The following is an 18,104-nucleotide window of genomic DNA, read 5'->3' on the forward strand; positions in this document are numbered from 1 at the left end:
AACCTCGAGAATATATTATAACAGAAACCGTGTCCTAAGATTTTTTTAATCTAAATGTGAATGAATATGTTAATCTCAATATATTTAAAAGATATAGTTTAAAAGATATAAAAGTGATAAATATTTATAAAAAATATCTAAGCACAGATAAATAATATAGGGTGTAAGTTCCATAGAGTCCGGGCAAAATAACATACTGTCATAGAGTTTCAAATACTAAAAAAAAATATCTATGGAAAATCGTAATCTAAACAGCTGTTATGAGTCATCAACCTCCAGTTTCCTGTATACCAAACACAACATTCGGACCAAAAATGTCGAAAGCAAAAAAAGTAATCGAAGAAGCGAGGGAAATCAATAATCCCGAAATCGATTTGGTTGATAAAGGCATATCTAACCTCGAAGAAGTACCAGGATTGTGTAAGTTGTTGTACAAACAGGTTTTTACTCTTTAAATGGAACAAGTTTTTCAATTGGTATTTTTCAGTTGCCTATACATTTTACTTCTTTTTCATCGCATTTGAAACTATTAAATTTATTTAAAAAATGAAGGTAAAGCTTTTTAATTTGTTTACTGCCATTTGTTTCATATATATTTCTTTTATTTTATTTCAGTTAATCTTGCAAATATAACTCGATTGTCTCTAAGTCACAACAAAATACAGACTGTCCCAGCCGCCTTGGCTCATTTGATGAATCTCGAAATACTAAATTTCGCTAACAATCACATAGAGGAGTTGCCAGTGAGCCTATCTTCACTGCCCAAACTTCGTATTCTGAATGTTTCACTGAACAGGTTGAATGGACTGCCTCGAGGTTTTGGCGCTTTCCCTGTGTTGGAAATACTTGATTTGACATATAATAATCTCAGTGAAAAAACATTGCCAGGGAATTTCTGTATGATGGGTAAGTTCATCTATATTTTTTGTTCAATGTATATAATATATATGGAATGGTCTGTCTGGCTAAAGGATGACTGAATGAGCCTGAAGTCATGACAGTTACATAGTTTACAGTGCCCTGTGAGAAAGTCAATCTGAAAAACATCTTTGCTAGCAATAGGGTTACTACTACTATTATGTTAATGTTTGTTGCTCTACTTAGAAATTGTCAAAATTATCACTGCATTAATATGTTGAAATTAGATAGTTGTAATATTTTGATCGCTGCTTTCTTTATAAAATCAATGAAGAGGGATAATGTCATTACAGAAAGTCTCCGAGCCTTGTATTTGGGAGACAATGATTTGGAATACCTGCCACTGGAAATTGGAAATTTGAAGAATTTGCAAATTGTAAGTATAATCTAGTTTATATTAAGTAATAATTTTTTTAACATTTTTAAATGTTTCCTAAGATGTGTAATATTGAGATATAATGAGAAATACTAGTATAAGGAATAATGTGCAAAGTGACTGTATGGATATTTTTAGCACATTGAGGAAAATGTACCAGTAAATTAAAATAGGTATTACATTACATAGTAATGCGTAATATAAAAAACAATGTTTTTAATAACACTAGGTGTAGTTACAATATGCATTAACTGAAGAAAACCACACAGTAACCAAGCACCACAATCTACAAAAAGTGATAAATAATGCATGGAGGACCCAACAAACTTTTAGGCAAAATTCGGACTTGCCCCAGAGTCTGATGCGGGGCCAGATATGCTCATGATTAGGAACTTATTTATTCAAAACTTTATAAGTATATCTAATATATTCAAGTATTAAAGTTGAAATAATATATGAGTATTTCAATCTGGTAGGTGAAATATAACTGATATTAATTTGTCTTCAAAGCTAGGAATGCCTATATGTGTTCTGTGATTCTAATAAACACATACATAGTCGGTTACTATTTATAATTAGAGAAAATAAATTCACACTTCAAATAAATTATAACTCATAATATTATACTTTCAAATTTCAGCTGTCGCTAAGGGAGAATGATCTTATAGAAGTGCCCCGTGAGTTGGGACAATTGTCACGTTTGAGGGAACTGCATTTACAAGCCAATCGTCTGATTGTGTTGCCCCCGGAAATTGGTTGGTAACATTAAAAATAACTAGAATTTATTGTTAAACTAAGTATAAAATAGCTATTTTTAATATGCAAACTGGGGAACTTGGTAGTAATAGTGATTGGTGACTCCATTGCTGGCAATGTACCATAACAGGTTTACTTCTGTAAACCATGCTGTTAATTCCTAATTAACTCGCCATGATGGGTTAACTAGTCGTATTTTTATTATTTTGGTTGCCGTTAACAGTTAACACTAGGCTGCCAAGCTATATCGGCACTCTAATAGCTTATTTTCCTGATGATGCCTCATTTAGTGGTGAAACACATATCGCAAATTATTAATATTATAAATGCGAAAGTTTGTAAGTATGGATGTTTGTTACTCTTTCACGCAAAAACTAATGAATGGATTTCGATGAAACTTTACAGTAATATAGCTTATGCATCAGAAAAACACAGGTTATATTTTTGATTGAAATTTGACGCGGGTGAATCCGCGGGCACAGCTAGTATAATATATAATATCGCATTAGGTGTAAACCTAATGACGGTCGAAGTAATCATTACAGGGGAAGGTCAGAACACTTCCAGTAGCAAAGGTCGGATTTGGATTCATACATTTTAATTAAATCAGAATTAATTATAACAATGGGCTAACTGTCACGACGTCTTTCCTGATAGACCCTCCAACATTTGTGTACAAGGGTACAATCATCAATATAGAAAAACTGGTGGATTACTCTCCTACAGACCGGTTTAATAAAAAAGCTTACCCATTTATCCATTTCTTTTGCTAATATTTTTCAATTAATCATGTATATTAAATAGTAAAATAGTCCCTTGACTTTATATATTCATATAGTTTAGACCACCGAGGCAGTCTAAATTGATTGAATTGAAATACATTGCCATTTCTTACTTTATTTTAAATGCCATTATATTCCTTTTCCAATTAATGTGCTATTATTTTTTCCACAGGTTCATTGGATCTGGCCAGTAATAAATCAGTATTAAGATTAGAAGGAAATGCTTGGATACCACCGATTGAAGATCAGATCAACTTGGGACCTTCCCATGTGTTGGACTATCTACGTTCAGAAACCTACAGAGTGTGAGTATAGGAAAATTATATATTCTTAAATTAGTTTTTTTTATATTTAAAACATTTATGGTATTACTGTTTTGGAGATAACATTCTATGAAAGACGAATAGAATTTACTAGAAATAACATTTTTTGTCTGTTTGTTTGTTCCGGCTAATCTCTGAAATGGCTGAACCGATTTTGATGGGACTTTTTTGGCAGGTAGCCGATATAATAAGGAGTAACTTAGGCTACTTTTATTTTTGAAACATTCTTTTATGTTAGAAAATTAAAGGTAAATTCCATGCGGACGAAGTCGCGGGAACAATTAGTAGTAAGTATAATTGAGTAACCAACAAGGTCAAAGGTATAATTGCATATTAAAATTATGGTTCAAACCTTTTTCACTTATATTCAATTATTGGATTATAATAGTTGTTTACTATTATATATATCTTGTAACAACTATAGTTGAACAAAACCTAAGATTATGCATCTTTAAAAATATACTTTAATTCACTAATCATAATTTAACTATTGCTTAAATGCATATAATTCATAAAACATAAAACAATTTGCACCAAGATATCATATTCCTAAACACTCATGTCTATTTCTTATTAGAAAATAAGATATAAATCATTCCCCTTTAGCCTTACAAAGGTTTTCTAGGTAAGGGTCGGCAACGCAATAACACCCCAGATGTGTCAGACATCCATAAGCCATGGTAACTGTTTACCATCAGATGGGCTTTATTTACCACCATCATAGTAAAAAAAAAGGTATAATAATAATAACTATGTTTGCAGTTTGTACAGCCGACACATGTCAGCAAAGCCACCGCCGCAGCCGCTGACGGTGGACAAGAGCAAGAAGGCCAGCCGTGCCCGCTCCTAATTCATTATATAATAACATATAATGTGCCATAATTACTAACCACTTAATATATACTATAGGTACAAACCTTACTAGTGAACTACTACTTTAATGTGATGGAAGTGAAGCTATATATCTGTCTCAGGTTATTGACAATTTAACTTATAAGAACTCACGTGACTCAGTTACACATGCTTGCCAGCCAACTGGTATTCTTGTATGAACGAGAAATGAACAGGCGAAACGACATATACACAGATAGCTTATCCTTTACTTGTTAGTATTTTTTTAATGGATGATAATGAAATATTGCACCAGCCTGAGCTGACGGTGTATGCTGGCGGAGCAGCGGTGAACGATGACAAGACGAGTATGAAGTCAGATCAGTTAGCCTATCATGATCAATTCACTAATTAACCACGATGGTTTCTAGGAACACTGATTAGAGATGGTATACTGCTAGCAATGGAGCCTTGATCTTCATTACTAACGATTGACTTCTCCTTACATGCTAGTTTTCTGATACTACATACAGTACAAGTTAACACTACCGTCTTTTAAACGAATCAAATCAGCAATCAAAGGGTTAAGAATCACGCGAAAGTAATCAGGGATTAAAAAAAATTATAACACCTTACAAAGCAGGTAATCATAAGTCGAAGCGTGAATTTTGAGTGGTACTTCGATATTGTGGAGAAAGGAGAAAATGGTATCTTCTGTCTGTGAAAATTGTAAGCCTCATTTGTGAATGTCTAGATTAAAAAATCTGAATCTGTGTCAAATTGTGTTGTCCTAATTTATTGTAATAAATTTGTAAAGCATTTTAGTGTATGATAAAATAAAAGCAAGTAGGTAAAAAAATATTTTAATGCATCACACAATCGTACGTTATGTACATGGAAAAAAACAAAAATATTCAACATGTTAACACTATTACACTATTAAATAATTAATATTCTTTAATTATAATAAGTGCACTTATATACATTTTGTAATTATACTGAATTGTTTAAATTGAGCACTGTTGTAGTTCTTAGAAAAAACCGAAACAGAAATATATGTAATGATAAAATATTAACTAAATAATTTAGATTACAGGTGCTATATGATGTCTAATTAAATAATTAATTGTTAAACTAATACTATTTTTGATAATTCTGAATTTTAATTATTCATTTAACAAATAATGCGTATTAATGTTGTGATGTTATTTTACAAAATATGAATAAAACTAGTACTAACAAAACTGTCTTGTTATTTATACCATAATATGTCATACGTGATGTTGCATAGAAATTGAAAAAAAAAAGATATAATTATACATGTAAGTACTATGTCAGATATTTTCTTATAATAATTTAACATAAAAAACCTGGAGAATTTACAATCAAATAAAAAACATTCATCAAAAGCCGCTAGTTCATACCTAACTGCTAAAAATATTGTTAGAAATAATGTTTAATCTGTTAATGTAAAGTTTCTAGTAAATATTAATAGAAATTACCTATGTTGAAACTTGAAACATCAAGATAATTAAAAAAATATAAATTCCCGTACCAGTGGAATTCGATATAACTATTAGTTACGTAACTTATATCGAGACAACCCACTATATAAAAATACACAAATATATATTTATGTTAAGCATTAAAACTATGTTAGGAACCAGGAATGACACAATTTTTATCGTAAAATCATTATTAGGAGAAGATGGCACAAAATATTCCCCTCTGATCAATCGTCCAATTCAAACGAGGATCGAATTACAACGGCTTCAGACGAGATTTTATCGGTGCCCTAGACTAAAATCGTATCGGTCAGGCGGGAGTTGGCCTTCAGCCGCTCCGTAATTCCTCTTGGTTTGGAGTGCACTCGCGCCCTATCGCCCAGTGAAATTGTAAAGGCCTGCTGCTGCTAACAGCAATAGTCCAAACAAAAATTCAAGATGAAATTGGACCTTTAAATGCTTTACTACTTGATATTTATAATAGAGTAAGCACTAAGACTGATTTACACATATCTTGTTTAATCTATTCCCCGACCTCTTACGGAAAATAACTCCTCCCTCATATGTTACTAAATCAATATGGACTAGTTATAATTATAATAAATTAAAATACTAAGCAAAAATGTCTATCTACATGCTACATGATCTGTACGAGATATTATTTAGTTCTGTATTAAATTAAGCACTTAATGAATGTCCTAACATGCAATTGAAAATCAAATTAAAAATAATTATGAAATATTTGAGATCTGCAAAGATGCAATAATTTGAACAATGAATTAAAAATATATATATATACTTTACAACATAAACTTTTATTAATCAATGTCACTTAAGAATTAAAGAACTGAATAAGCTTGCATAAAATAGTCTACTACTGTAAGCAAAGCCGCATGTTATAACTAGTGATCACATAAATTACACTGCCGTTTGACTTCACACCAGCAAACATAAGTTTAACTTTGCTTTATGCTAGATTTTATTATAGAAAAAATATTAGTACATATAATATTAATTCTGTAGTTTATGCATGGTAGAATTTAGATCTCTTCATACTCAGATGAATCGTCATCTGATATATCGACGTTCCGGGTGGAGTTGGCGACTGGTGTCGGCTTCCTGCATCTGTCCAGTGAGAACGCGTACGATTCGTAGTCTAGTATTTCCTCATCGCTCAAATGAGAATTTCCCTCCACAAAACTGGCGAATCTGAAATGTATACACATGAGTTTTCCTAACAGGCGTTTTTCTTAGTCGTTTTCCACCTTCTCTGTATATGTTTACAAGAAATTATGATTTATATTACTAGTAGTTGAATTACAGGAAGAAAAAGATACTTCAAAATTACAGGATAAGTGGCATGACATCTTAGTCTTCCCGAATGGTGTTCATGTATATATAGTTCATGTGTTCATGATTAGTTACCACTTACCATCACATGGACAGTCAGCTTGGTTGTCATTTTTATTAGATTTCAGGATTTAATTAAAAGAAAAGTTCAAACATTAAAATTTGACTACAGATAAATCACCTGTGGAGCACCGAGCATTTACCGTATTTACCGTTAAACACACATCCTAAAAAGTATGAATCTCCCTGAAATATTCTCTAAGGCCGCATTGTTGTATTTATGTATATAAACACAATATGTTTAGTTTACTAATAAATTGTACACATCTTCTATCACTGTATAATGCAAATTGCATATTCTATCTATCTACAACGTAGTTTCAACTTGCGGCCCTACCCTGACCTGCGAGGCACTATAGATCCTGACCTTCTTGAGTCATTAAGCTTCAGCATGATGTTCCACTGTGCGCAGTCTGGACTGGAGCAGTATTTTCTCAAATTCTCCAAGGCCTGCTTTGTTTCCCTCGCCCCTTCTTCGTAGTACTCCTCGCTGGTTAGCAGACGAGCTTTTGGAGGGAATTTCCTTCGCCTATAAAATATACATTAATTAGTACTTAGAGATTAAGGCCGCCCATCGTATTTAATGCTTCTAGTCATTATTTATCATTCTTATTTATAAAATTAATAATAAACTCTAAAAATATTTTCATATGTTCAAAGCAAAGTATGGTGATCCGTTCCAATTTTGTAGGGACAGTATCATCACATTTTTGGGTACCTACATTACGAGAAATGCAGTCAGGTTGATTTGTCATACAAGAAGTTAATTTAAGTAACAGAAGTGGATCCGCTCAGTACCAACTTGACATAAGCACTTTTGGCTAGTTACAATATTTTTATATTCTACAACTCATTTGGAAAGCCTACTCATCACAAGAAAGTAAGAAACTTTCGTGTTGCTCTTTCAAATTAATGTTATTAAGCAACACATATTTAGGATTTTGTGTGAATCGCCAAGAGACTAAGTACCATCCTGAATAAATTTTATAATTAATAATTTATTTATACATACCAATAAGCTTGTATCTTACGAAGTAGTGACTCTGGAAAGTATTTAATGACTAGTGAAATAATAATCACGGCGGCAGAGGCCTCCTGATACTCGCTACTGAAGAATATCAGTAACACACCAACAAGCTGAAACATACAGGATAAGGTTACATGGTACAGAGAAAAACGAGCAATGCATGGTTAGTGAGGTATCGAGGACGTCAAATGGCACCGTGACATCCGTAGTCTTATTCATGTATGTAGGTAATGACTATTATTTACCATCATTTCACATTAAATAGATAATTACGACCTTCATTGCAACATGAAACGAAAACGAACAGTTCTCAGAAAACACCATCCATCTATAAAATTCTGTTCAAAGATTCAAGATAGTTACTCTGTCTGGTGGCGTACTGTAACACCATTTGACATGATGACACCATTATACATCATATAATGAATTGGCTGACCCGGCAAAACTTATTTTACCATTAAACATTAATTTCGTGGCGGTGGTGAAAGGTTTAAATTTAGGATCATATGTAATTTTTAATTGCGAATTATTTAAAAAAAAGGTCCGCCCAATGTTTCGGGCTGGACCGCTCTTATCGCTTAGGGGTATAAAAAATTGTTCTCAGACCTATTGAATAGGTCTAGTGGTTTAGCATATCGTTTTACTTCCGATGGTCGCGGGTTCGAATCCTCGCAAAAATATTTATTATATCAGTTGTCTAGTACCCATAACACAAACTCTGCTTACCGTGGGTCTAAATGGTGATGTGTTAATTGTCCAGGGTTATTATTTATTTATTTATATTAGACAATATAATTATCAAATTCAAACTACACATAATAAAAAAAATATGTTTTACAATACATACCTGTAAAGTCCACATAACAAGGTTCTTGCTCCTCTGGTTTTTAGGTGGCCCAATTTTGTAGCATACAATGAAACTAATGAAGCTGACCACCAATGTATACCAGAACATATATGTCTGGTAAGACAGCACTAGGCTGCGGATGTTCTCCCATACTTGCTGGAATATGTACACGCCAACTGTCCACCCGCCTATCAGAATGCCGTATGTTAAAGTTTTCTGTAAGAGAATTTTTATTTATTGATCAATACAATCCTTACTAATATTATAAATGCAAAAGTAACTCTGTCTGTATATACATTTTATTTCCAGTCCGTGCCTCTCATACATGACGCTGGCATAAATTGTCGTAAAAATAACAACCAATTGCCATAGAAGAAAATAGAAGAACTCTGTCTGTCTCGCTTTCACGCTAAAACTACTGAACTGATTTAAATGAAATTTGGTACACCCTGTACCCTGAGAAAGGACATAGGCTATTTTTAATGCGAAAAAAGAGTTCCATCATCATTTTTAAAGCTAGTAGCTTGAAAATAATTTTAAGGCTTTTGATTAATAACTTGCTCACTTTATCTCATTTTTCAATCAAAACTGTGATAGAAGGAATTGAGGTACTCATATAGATGAATTTTTATAAAGTATACCTTGTTAAGTCAAGATAAAAAATAAACAATATATATGCTCACCTTAGGTAATAACTTGCTCACATAATATACAAGCACCATGAAGGACGCAAATACTCCAACAAATATACCACAGAGGTAGAAAAACACAGGGTTACCACTTAGTGCTTTTGATGAAAATATTAAACTTATACCAAGGAACATGAGTATAATCCTCCAAATGTCCACTCCTGAAAGTATAATAAAAGAAATTACAAATAAAAAATTAATACACTTATATATAAATTAAAAGTTAAAAATATTTTCATAAATAATTCATAGTTAATAAAAAATACTTAAGAATAAAGCATAAAAAACCAGCGAAAACTATGAAAATAGTGCATATAACAATAATAATAATCTTCTTTATTTGTCTCAAATAATGAAGTATTACAATTGCTGCTTACAATAAAATTTAGAAGGGGGAGCGAGTCCACTCTCTCTGCTATTCTGTTATAGGCTTTATTAGTAAATTAACGCTAAAAAAATCAACGAAATCAAAACTGTCCTATACTAACAATGTAAACATAAAAATTGACAATAAGGTAACAAAATTACAAAAAATAATTACTCATTAAAAATAAAAGTTCGAAAATAACAAAATTAAACAATATAGTAAAACAATTTTAATTAAAAGTTTTTTTAATTAAAATTGCTTAAAATTAGTACTCACTTATTATTTGTAGTTCAATACTATGTCTCTGTTTAGTATTGATTGCCATACATGTAGGTGTAAATAGGTTCAAAGACATTGTCTTCTGGGTCCTTTTCTGGAATGGATTAACCACAGACCATCCATAGCTGTCTTCTGTATACTCCTTGTACACCTCCTCAGGACTACTGCCCACATACTGCCTGAACTCATCATTTTTTATCCTCAAATGAAACTGTAAGGTAATTGTAATTGATGTCATTAAAAAATTGCTTCATTGATGGCCCCTATTCTCTAGCAGTGTAGAATATTGCCTTTCAATTGTCATAGAGTTGATTCCTTGCACAGTACAAATGTTTGTTTTCATAAGTATGAATTAGTCTGGATGTTTTCTATATATATTATGTATGTATTTAGAAAAAAAGCATATTTAAATATTTGTATCAGTTATCCATACATATGAGTTACTATTGGTGAAGATCATTAATTGGCATAGGACAATTCAATTTGTTCAGTAACATGTAAAATTACACTGTTAATCTTCCCAAATTAAATATATAAATAACACAAGATCTGCTTAGCTTGGGACTAAATGACACTGTGTCAAGAGTTCTAGCTATATCTCTGCGCTGTCTACATAACATATAGCATGTTGTAGTATTATAGAATCTTTATTTATAATCAAACTGTAATTATTCCCTATCATTTATTTTACTGGGAATGGTGGCCCCTTCCCTGCCTCACTCACCATACCTTTAACATTAAGAATAAGAATGTGCTTTGTACTTTTGTTTTATATCTTTTCTGTATTTTCTATCATATTAAATGTCTATTACCTGTTTCTAACATGATAAATGCTACTCACCGATAATGCAGCTTTTTATTAATTAAAGTATTTCGAAATAGGTCTTTTTTGAGTCTATCCAATATAAATACTTACAAAAACATTCTTCTTTATAGAATTAGCTGAATTATATTAGGCAAAAGGAAATTATACATTGTTTATGTATAAATTTGGTTATATTAAAAGAACCCAAGGTTGCATTTTTTATGTAGAAATTTCGTTATATTAAAAGAACTCAAGGTTGTTAACATAATCATTGATTATGAATTGTCAAAATTAAACTAAATTATATTACCTTAACAGTTTGCCAGAGAGAAAACAAATTTTTTGAAGTACCAGGATAGCAGTATATATCAACAGTTTGTTTTGAAGTTGGTGCATCCCGCTCAATAACTGTAGCACCTCCAAGCCAATGTACTGAAAATTCGTGTATACATATTTTCACACAACTATTACACAAGAATTTCTTTCTCTTATTCAGTTAGTTGTAGATTTTAGAAGCGAAATAACATTTACTTCACAATAAAACTTTTAGTAATAGAGTAGAGTCAAGGGTAATATATGAATTATTTGATGAAAATGCTGAAGTCAATTTTACTATTCGCTTGGGTATTAAACTAAAATTTATAAAAAATATTATATATATATTAATTATGTAGACAATGAATTAGGTCTTACCGTCATAAGCTAACGAATTGGCGGCAACATATAATGAGGAATATAATAATAATAAAGCCCAAATTATGAAATGCCCGTAAACATCCATAGTAGTCACAGTGACCATTTAGATAATACTATAAAATAAATATCTCGTGTTGCATGTGAGCGTGGTTAATACGCTGAAACATAGTTTTACTTAATAATTTCTTAAGAAGTTTAGTTCTTTCGACACAAAATTAGAGAAAATACACCAAACTACCATAAATGAAGTCAAGCAACAAAATATTATGATATTTTGGATTTGACGTTTTGTGAGAACGTGAGCAAGTGACATTGACATTAACGATCGTTTATAAAGGGAAAGATATAATATCCACACAGCCTAGTCTTCACCAATATACTGTTAATATTTAATAAGAGTTTATTATATATATTAAGTAATATTTAATGTAATAATGAGTAATCGATAATTACAAATAAGTATCATTAAATTAGAATCTTTTATTAGAATTTGGCATGTAATTTTCTATGTTGCTATAAACTTTTATGATTTGTTCATTTTATTCTGTATCATATTGATTACATTAGAGTATTTTTATTAAAAGTGGCATTATTGAAATTTGTTAGAATTTTTAGCATTAAATGGTACTTTAATTCAATGATATAACAATAGAAATAAATAATGATGAAAATAAAATATTACTTTTCATGGTTATTGTAAAGCTACAGTACACCTACGGTATACGGTAATGGAAAAAGATCAATAAAAGTCATCATATATATATTCTCATTTTTTATTTGGTTAAGCATAAACATACGCAAATACAATGTTCATGTACGTAGACTGCTTCAAACAATAAGGCACTTACTCACTACACTATGTACAATAAAGTCTTTCGTCTGTTTAATATAATACTAATAGAATTTTAGTATTGAATGATATTAAGACAAGGCACAAATTCTCTTCTATATTACAAAGTAATTTAATTTTTTGATACGTTATAATGATGTCAATAACTTCATACAAAAAAGGAATGTACATAAAAATTGTTCATTTATGTGTAATTACTTTGCGCAAATTAACTTAATTCTCATATCTATCACAATATTATTTCCAGCACTAGTGTGCTACAAAGTGGCAATGATGTTCTTCGGTTTTAGAATGTCCTTATTGCCAATTATGAAATAATTCAAAATTGAAAAATATATATAATATTGAATACACAGTAACTAAATATAACATAATAAATTTTAGTATTTATTATGTGCCATCTCACATCAGTGAACACTAGTTTTGTTTTATTTAGTTGCTGTAAATAAGACATGAAATACACTATGTTTATTTTAAATATATATGTCGTAAGGTTAATAAAAAAATTACACTACATGGGAAGTTCACTTCAAATAGAATACCAAAATATATATTTTATTAAATTGTTTTAATATTAAAAAAAAAGTGTACTTCATTTAATGTAAATAACTTTGTATAAATCTACTGTCACCACTTGTAAACGTGTTTTTTCATAATTATTTTTTTTAAATACATAAGGCATCGACGAAAGACTTATGGTGCTGTACAACACTTGTACTTAATTATATGGATGGCTTGTATATTACATAGTAGAATATAAAAATATATCGAAAAATGGAAACATAATATAGGAATGTTCGCTGTCCAATACTGTCAAGTAATCATTATACTTAGTGAAAGAGTCAGTGGAAAAGAGTGTTATTATCCAGTCTCGATAATTACGAAAGGAATGCTCAAATAAATACTTTTAAAAGTACATTTTTTATCTGTCTATTTTATGTACTTTTACATCACAGTTTTTTTTCCACCAAAAATATAGTTCATATAACTAGCCTTATCTAAGACATATAATATGTGTATAAAAACAAAATATTTAACATAATTATTTTATATACTATTAGATTTATTATATATTTAATGCATCCAGCACCCAACCTGATATTGTACTTCTCTTTTCGGGTATCACTAATATACTTCATAAGAACTTAAAAATCATATATAAAATTTTCTAAAAAACCATCGCGAGTTACATTAGAATTTTCTAGTAAGCTGCCTACAAAAGTATATTTTTAATACAATTGACATTTTATTGCAAATAAGCTTTAGTATTTTCTATAAAACAACAATAAAGTGTAAAACATGCTTATTTGCTTACTCAACATGCGTACATCGTTTTTTTATTATATTATAATACGAAAGGCACAATCCGAACTTACACAACGTTCAAATTTTTATCACACCATTCTATTACGGTACAGAAATGTTTAAAATTACACATAAATCTATTCAGTAATATATTAGAATTTTTAATAATGAAACCTTTTTCCTAATAGTTAATAATTTAGACATTTCAAAAGAAAATTTACCATAAATAAACAAAAAAATAATAAATGCCAATTCAGGTCATTGTTTACAGAGTAATGATAGTTTGAAAATTAACTTCTGTATTTGGCGCACTTTCGTTTAGAATTTATTTTTATATTATCTGTGGATTATCTTCTATGTTGTTTAGCTATTTGTTGATTACTATATATATATATATTGCACTAATTCGCCTAGGAACTTGTGAAAGGCACATTGAAAGCACTAGTTCCCTATTAATAATTATTATTTTATAAATAAAATGTGTTATTTAATTCCTAAGTTTCCATAAGTCAAGTCGACAAAGAGTTACATCAAACTGTTTATCGACGAATACTGACCGTACCACGATACATTCAGTTTGTTTATATCACGCATCTTCTTTATTTTCAGGAATGTTAGGTACCTGTGGACAGATAAAATTTTTATAAATGCCATCATATGTTGCTATTTGTAAAAATTAACATTTTTAAATAGCCTGTATTAATAAATGCTGATTATATCTTTTAAGTAGAGAGAATCTTCGACTCCCCGATTCCAGTCTGAGTTATGTGGCCAGATCATTTCTATGTATATTTATTCTAGACTGGTAGCTTCTTCTGTAGGATTCTATTTTCTGTTCCTTTTTTAATAGGTGAAAATGGAATGAAATGTCATTTTTAAATATGAATATGGAATGGTGCTCCGTTATCATCCATAAAATAAAATATTTTTGTTAATGTGAGGAATCAAATGAATGAGGAATTAAGAATTTTACCAGCGAGGCCGGCTAACGTTTCCGTAAATCCGGCGGCAGGTAGGTGGCTCCGCCGTGCCGCGACCACTCCCTCTCGAACTCGTGCTCGAGGATCTCCGCGCCGCGCTTCCTCGTGAGGCCCGTCTCCTCTAGGCTCAGCTCGCACATCTGCATGTCGTCCACGCCTGCACAGTAACAATAATTTCAGTTACTGCTGTTACAGTAACTGTAGGAGAAGGAAGGAGAACTTAATGTGAAGGTCTACTTCAAACATTCTAAAATTTGGCTTATCCCGTTGTTATAACTAGGCATATTTCGAAGATTATAAAATTTAATTGGGTTGACATTAAAATCTTACGCGTAACATGGTGGTCCGTACTGTTATAAGTAAAATAAAATGAGGGATAGAAATTAACGTGATCTAATCTGTGCTAATATATATCAACAAGAAACATTTTACAAAATTGATATATATGCTAACTTTATACTAACTAATAATATCTATGATTAGGTTTTAAGTTATGGATGTACTCTATCTGTGCCCGCGGTTTCACTCTTAAATTTATAGCCTAGTTTATTCTGATGTATAAGCTATATTACTATAAAGTTTCAAGGTCAAAATCCGTTCAGTAGAATTTGCGTGAAAGAGTACCAAACATCCATATTAACAAACTTTCGCGTTTATAATATTATTAAGATATGATTTCCTTGTGGATGATAATGGTTTTGGTTTTAATGTGGTAATCAGTGCTTATTTCAAAGAGTATAGGGTTTATTTCAGGTAATCATTGAAGCATGCGCGTGGGTGGTAGTGTACGTACCGGCCTGCAGCAGCACTGGCGTCTTGTCGGGGTGCAGCTCCATCTGGCGCGCGACGTACTGTCCGTCGAAGTGCGCGTACCACCAGCCGCGGCGGTCGGCCTCCACGGGGTCGCCGCCGCCGGCGGGCCGCACGAACGGGATGCGGAAGTAGCGGTGCCGCGCGCCCAGGATCTCGCCCTTCTGCGTCACGCGAGGCGTCTTGGCGGCTAAATAAAAAAAAATTGATGTAAGCTGTACGCACATTTAATTAACAATAGCTAGCGGGGCTTCTTAACGACTATATAAAAAACAAAAAATATTGGTTGTGATCTGTATGTACGATTAACAATCGTTTCACGCAGCAAATAATGTGCATATAAACAAAGAGAACGAAAAAGACCGCACGGTCAGTCAGTGAGCGCATTCCCATGTTCTACAATCGTGCGTGTTTTAACGCCTTTTAATAATTATTAATTATTATTACAAAACGGAGAACATCTAACTATAGAAATACAAATACATAATTATAAAGTTATTGATAATATATAAATTTCAATCGTACCTTTGTATAAAACATTAAAGTTTGCTTCTTAACTAAAATATAGTTTTGTCAAATAATAATAATAATAAGGGGAAAGGATTGCAACTAGCAATGTGGACTGTTGACCCCAATTGCTAGCAATGTACCATATCCGGTTGATATCCACGGGGTTCCCCCTGGAAATTACCTCATAATAAATTCCTGGCGAATTTATCACGATTGACTAACTGACATGACCTCACGTTCATTATGTAATCCTCCACTGGAGTCCCGCCAGCGTTATACCATTAGCATAGGCGAGTTCATCATTCCATACTCATAATAAAAACATCATGTGAATTTTATGTTAATTTCAAAGAACACGTACCAGCTTCCATGATGGACTGTGGCGCCCTCTCTTGTTCAGCCATTGTAGTTTTGCGGGCGTTCTTTGCCTTCCACGCATGATATACCTTCAGACGACGATGGAACTCATGGCGGCATGCCTGAATTGTATCAGTTGATTATTTAACATTAGCTAAAGGCACTACAATAAACACCATTAGCATTATATTAGCATTAATCTTGATTTCAATAAATTTTATTTTATACAAATTATAATGTTGTATGTTGGATAAACATTCATAAGATTATAGTTATAGGCCTATAGTTCGTTAATAAATCCGTCATTTCCGAGGCGTGCAACCACCAGATAGCCTTTGTTAATTGACAGACTACTAATACGAAAAATTTTTTTAAATAATTTTGCTGTTATGTTTTTAAATTCAAATAACTACAAAAACAGTATCTAACAAAATTATTAAAACAGTTAAATATTTATATTGGTGTATACTGTTTATATATGTAATATGTTATGTTATTCATTATTATTAATTTGTCATTATTATTATGTTTTTTTTTCTCTTCTATTCTAGTGCCACCTCCCACCTATTGTCTTTTCTCCTCTATCTAAAGGTTGCCTGGAAGAGATTGCATAAGCGATAAGGCCGCCTTTTGTACCCTTTAATTTTAATTACTCTATTAATGTAATTTTCCTGGTGCAATAAAGAGTATATAAATAAAAATAAATATTTACAAAGATTTAAACATGGCCAAATGTCAAGTGCGTTCATCACGACGTTTGTGACAGTTGGTCAATATTTTAAGATATTCAAGGGCGTTTTGAGCAGCTGAAGATTGAACAGGTTTGACAAAGCCTTTGACTATCCCATCTAAGATAACAGCATTTCAGTCAGTTACATTTAACAATGCTCACTATTATTTCTATACCTTAGTACTTCATCAAAGACCTAGCGTGAAGTTAACTATAAAGAAATTGCAATAAAAAAAAAACATATTTATCTCACCTCCAAAAGTTCGATGTCGCACGAAGTGTTAATAGTGTCACGTAACTCTGAATATTTCCATTTCGATAGGTCGTACTTCTGCTTGCCTTGTATGGCCTGCTGCATTCTGACTCTCTCTGACCTGATATACATTAGCTATAGTCAGTAATCGTAGACTTTTATTATTATTTTAATAACACAAGTGAACAGAACCTATTACTGTTATTATTGCATGCTAACGCACGAATAACATTTACTGTGCTGACAACTATGTAATTTTAACAAATCAGGATGATAATGGTATGGTGCACCTGCCTGCGCTGGGGATATACGGTGGCGGGGCATCAGTAAAGTATGATAAGATGAGGGTGAAGTTAGGTTAGTTAATCCATTAGTTATTTAGACGGCAACTGACTTCATGCTCATCCCATTATCCTTGACCGGTGTTCCCCAGCGCTAACCGTATTTAATATAGGTACGGTTAGCGCATGCGGGTGCCCATACATTTATCATCCACTAAGAAATTGACAAATGCTTTTATACTATTCTCTGTGCCCATTTCATTATCGCCATTTTCACTTAAGAACTAAGTTTTAAAGTTTTGTAAAGATCATAAAGTTACGTCCCATTTTTTGGAATTGAATACAACCTGTCTTTCTTTCTTTCTTTCTTTCTTAATTCCCATCAATTGTCGTAACTAAGCTAATTCTCCTTTTATG

The 18,104-nt window shown here is 31.8% G+C and overlaps 3 protein-coding genes across 4 annotated transcripts in view; 1 reads left to right on the forward strand and 2 right to left on the reverse strand.

Moving 5' to 3' along the window:
* The first annotated feature begins 224 nt into the window (after nt 1–224).
* On the forward strand, nt 225–4,502 carry LOC131844736 (ras suppressor protein 1). The gene is made up of 6 exons (XM_059193690.1): nt 225–420; nt 616–906; nt 1,212–1,294; nt 1,935–2,049; nt 3,005–3,137; nt 3,918–4,502. Exons 1-6 carry the CDS (start codon nt 261–263, stop codon nt 4,003–4,005), a joined length of 870 nt encoding a protein of 289 aa, XP_059049673.1. The 5' UTR covers nt 225–260; the 3' UTR covers nt 4,006–4,502.
* A 1,847-nt stretch (nt 4,503–6,349) lies between these two features.
* On the reverse strand, nt 6,350–11,895 carry LOC131844737 (nuclear envelope integral membrane protein). Of its 2 annotated transcripts, none has more exons than XM_059193692.1 (8): nt 11,609–11,895; nt 11,226–11,347; nt 10,108–10,321; nt 9,459–9,625; nt 8,776–8,991; nt 7,914–8,038; nt 7,269–7,430; nt 6,350–6,700 (listed from the first exon to the last, which is right to left on the reverse strand). In XM_059193692.1, exons 1-8 carry the CDS (start codon nt 11,712–11,714, stop codon nt 6,532–6,534), a joined length of 1,281 nt encoding a protein of 426 aa, XP_059049675.1. In that variant the 5' UTR covers nt 11,715–11,895; the 3' UTR covers nt 6,350–6,531. The 2 variants fall into 2 exon arrangements, with proteins under 2 accessions (XP_059049675.1, XP_059049674.1); XM_059193691.1 differs by having other exon boundaries at nt 7,245–7,430.
* Nucleotides 11,896–12,878: 983 nt separating this feature from the next.
* Nucleotides 12,879–18,104, reverse strand: part of LOC131844812 (myosin heavy chain 95F) — a 61,630-nt gene continuing 56,404 nt past the window's right edge. The window contains exons 22-26 of the mRNA XM_059193780.1: nt 17,407–17,527; nt 16,428–16,545; nt 15,540–15,746; nt 14,740–14,903; nt 12,879–14,388 (exon numbers count right to left, since the gene is read on the reverse strand). Of these exons, the coding sequence (XP_059049763.1) occupies nt 14,752–14,903; nt 15,540–15,746; nt 16,428–16,545; nt 17,407–17,527 (598 nt within the window). The 3' untranslated portion in view covers nt 12,879–14,388; nt 14,740–14,751. The remainder of the gene's footprint in view (nt 14,389–14,739; nt 14,904–15,539; nt 15,747–16,427; nt 16,546–17,406; nt 17,528–18,104) is intronic.

This window comes from Achroia grisella, unplaced genomic scaffold (genome assembly GCF_030625045.1).
Source record: "Achroia grisella isolate CSIRO2021 unplaced genomic scaffold, CSIRO_AGI_Agris_v1 utg413, whole genome shotgun sequence".
NCBI lineage: Eukaryota > Metazoa > Arthropoda > Insecta > Lepidoptera > Pyralidae > Achroia > Achroia grisella.

What these genes read in the sequence shown, in the direction of transcription:
- LOC131844736 (XM_059193690.1), top strand. Translation starts at nt 261, where the DNA reads ATGAGTCATCAACCTCCAGTTTCCTGTATACCAAACACAACATTCGGA. An exon ending in ATTTGAAGAATTTGCAAATT is followed by an intron (nt 1,295 to 1,934) that starts GTAAGTATAATC and finishes TTCAAATTTCAG; the next exon opens with CTGTCGCTAAGGGAGAATGA. An exon ending in TGTGTTGCCCCCGGAAATTG is followed by an intron (nt 2,050 to 3,004) that starts GTTGGTAACATT and finishes TTTTTTCCACAG; the next exon opens with GTTCATTGGATCTGGCCAGT.
- LOC131844737 (XM_059193691.1), bottom strand. Translation starts at nt 11,714, where the DNA reads ATGGTCACTGTGACTACTATGGATGTTTACGGGCATTTCATAATTTGG. An exon ending in CAATTCGTTAGCTTATGACG is followed by an intron (nt 11,348 to 11,608) that starts GTAAGACCTAAT and finishes ACGAATTTTCAG; the next exon opens with TACATTGGCTTGGAGGTGCT. An exon ending in GGATCTATAGTGCCTCGCAG is followed by an intron (nt 6,701 to 7,244) that starts GTCAGGGTAGGG and finishes TATACATTTCAG; the next exon opens with ATTCGCCAGTTTTGTGGAGG.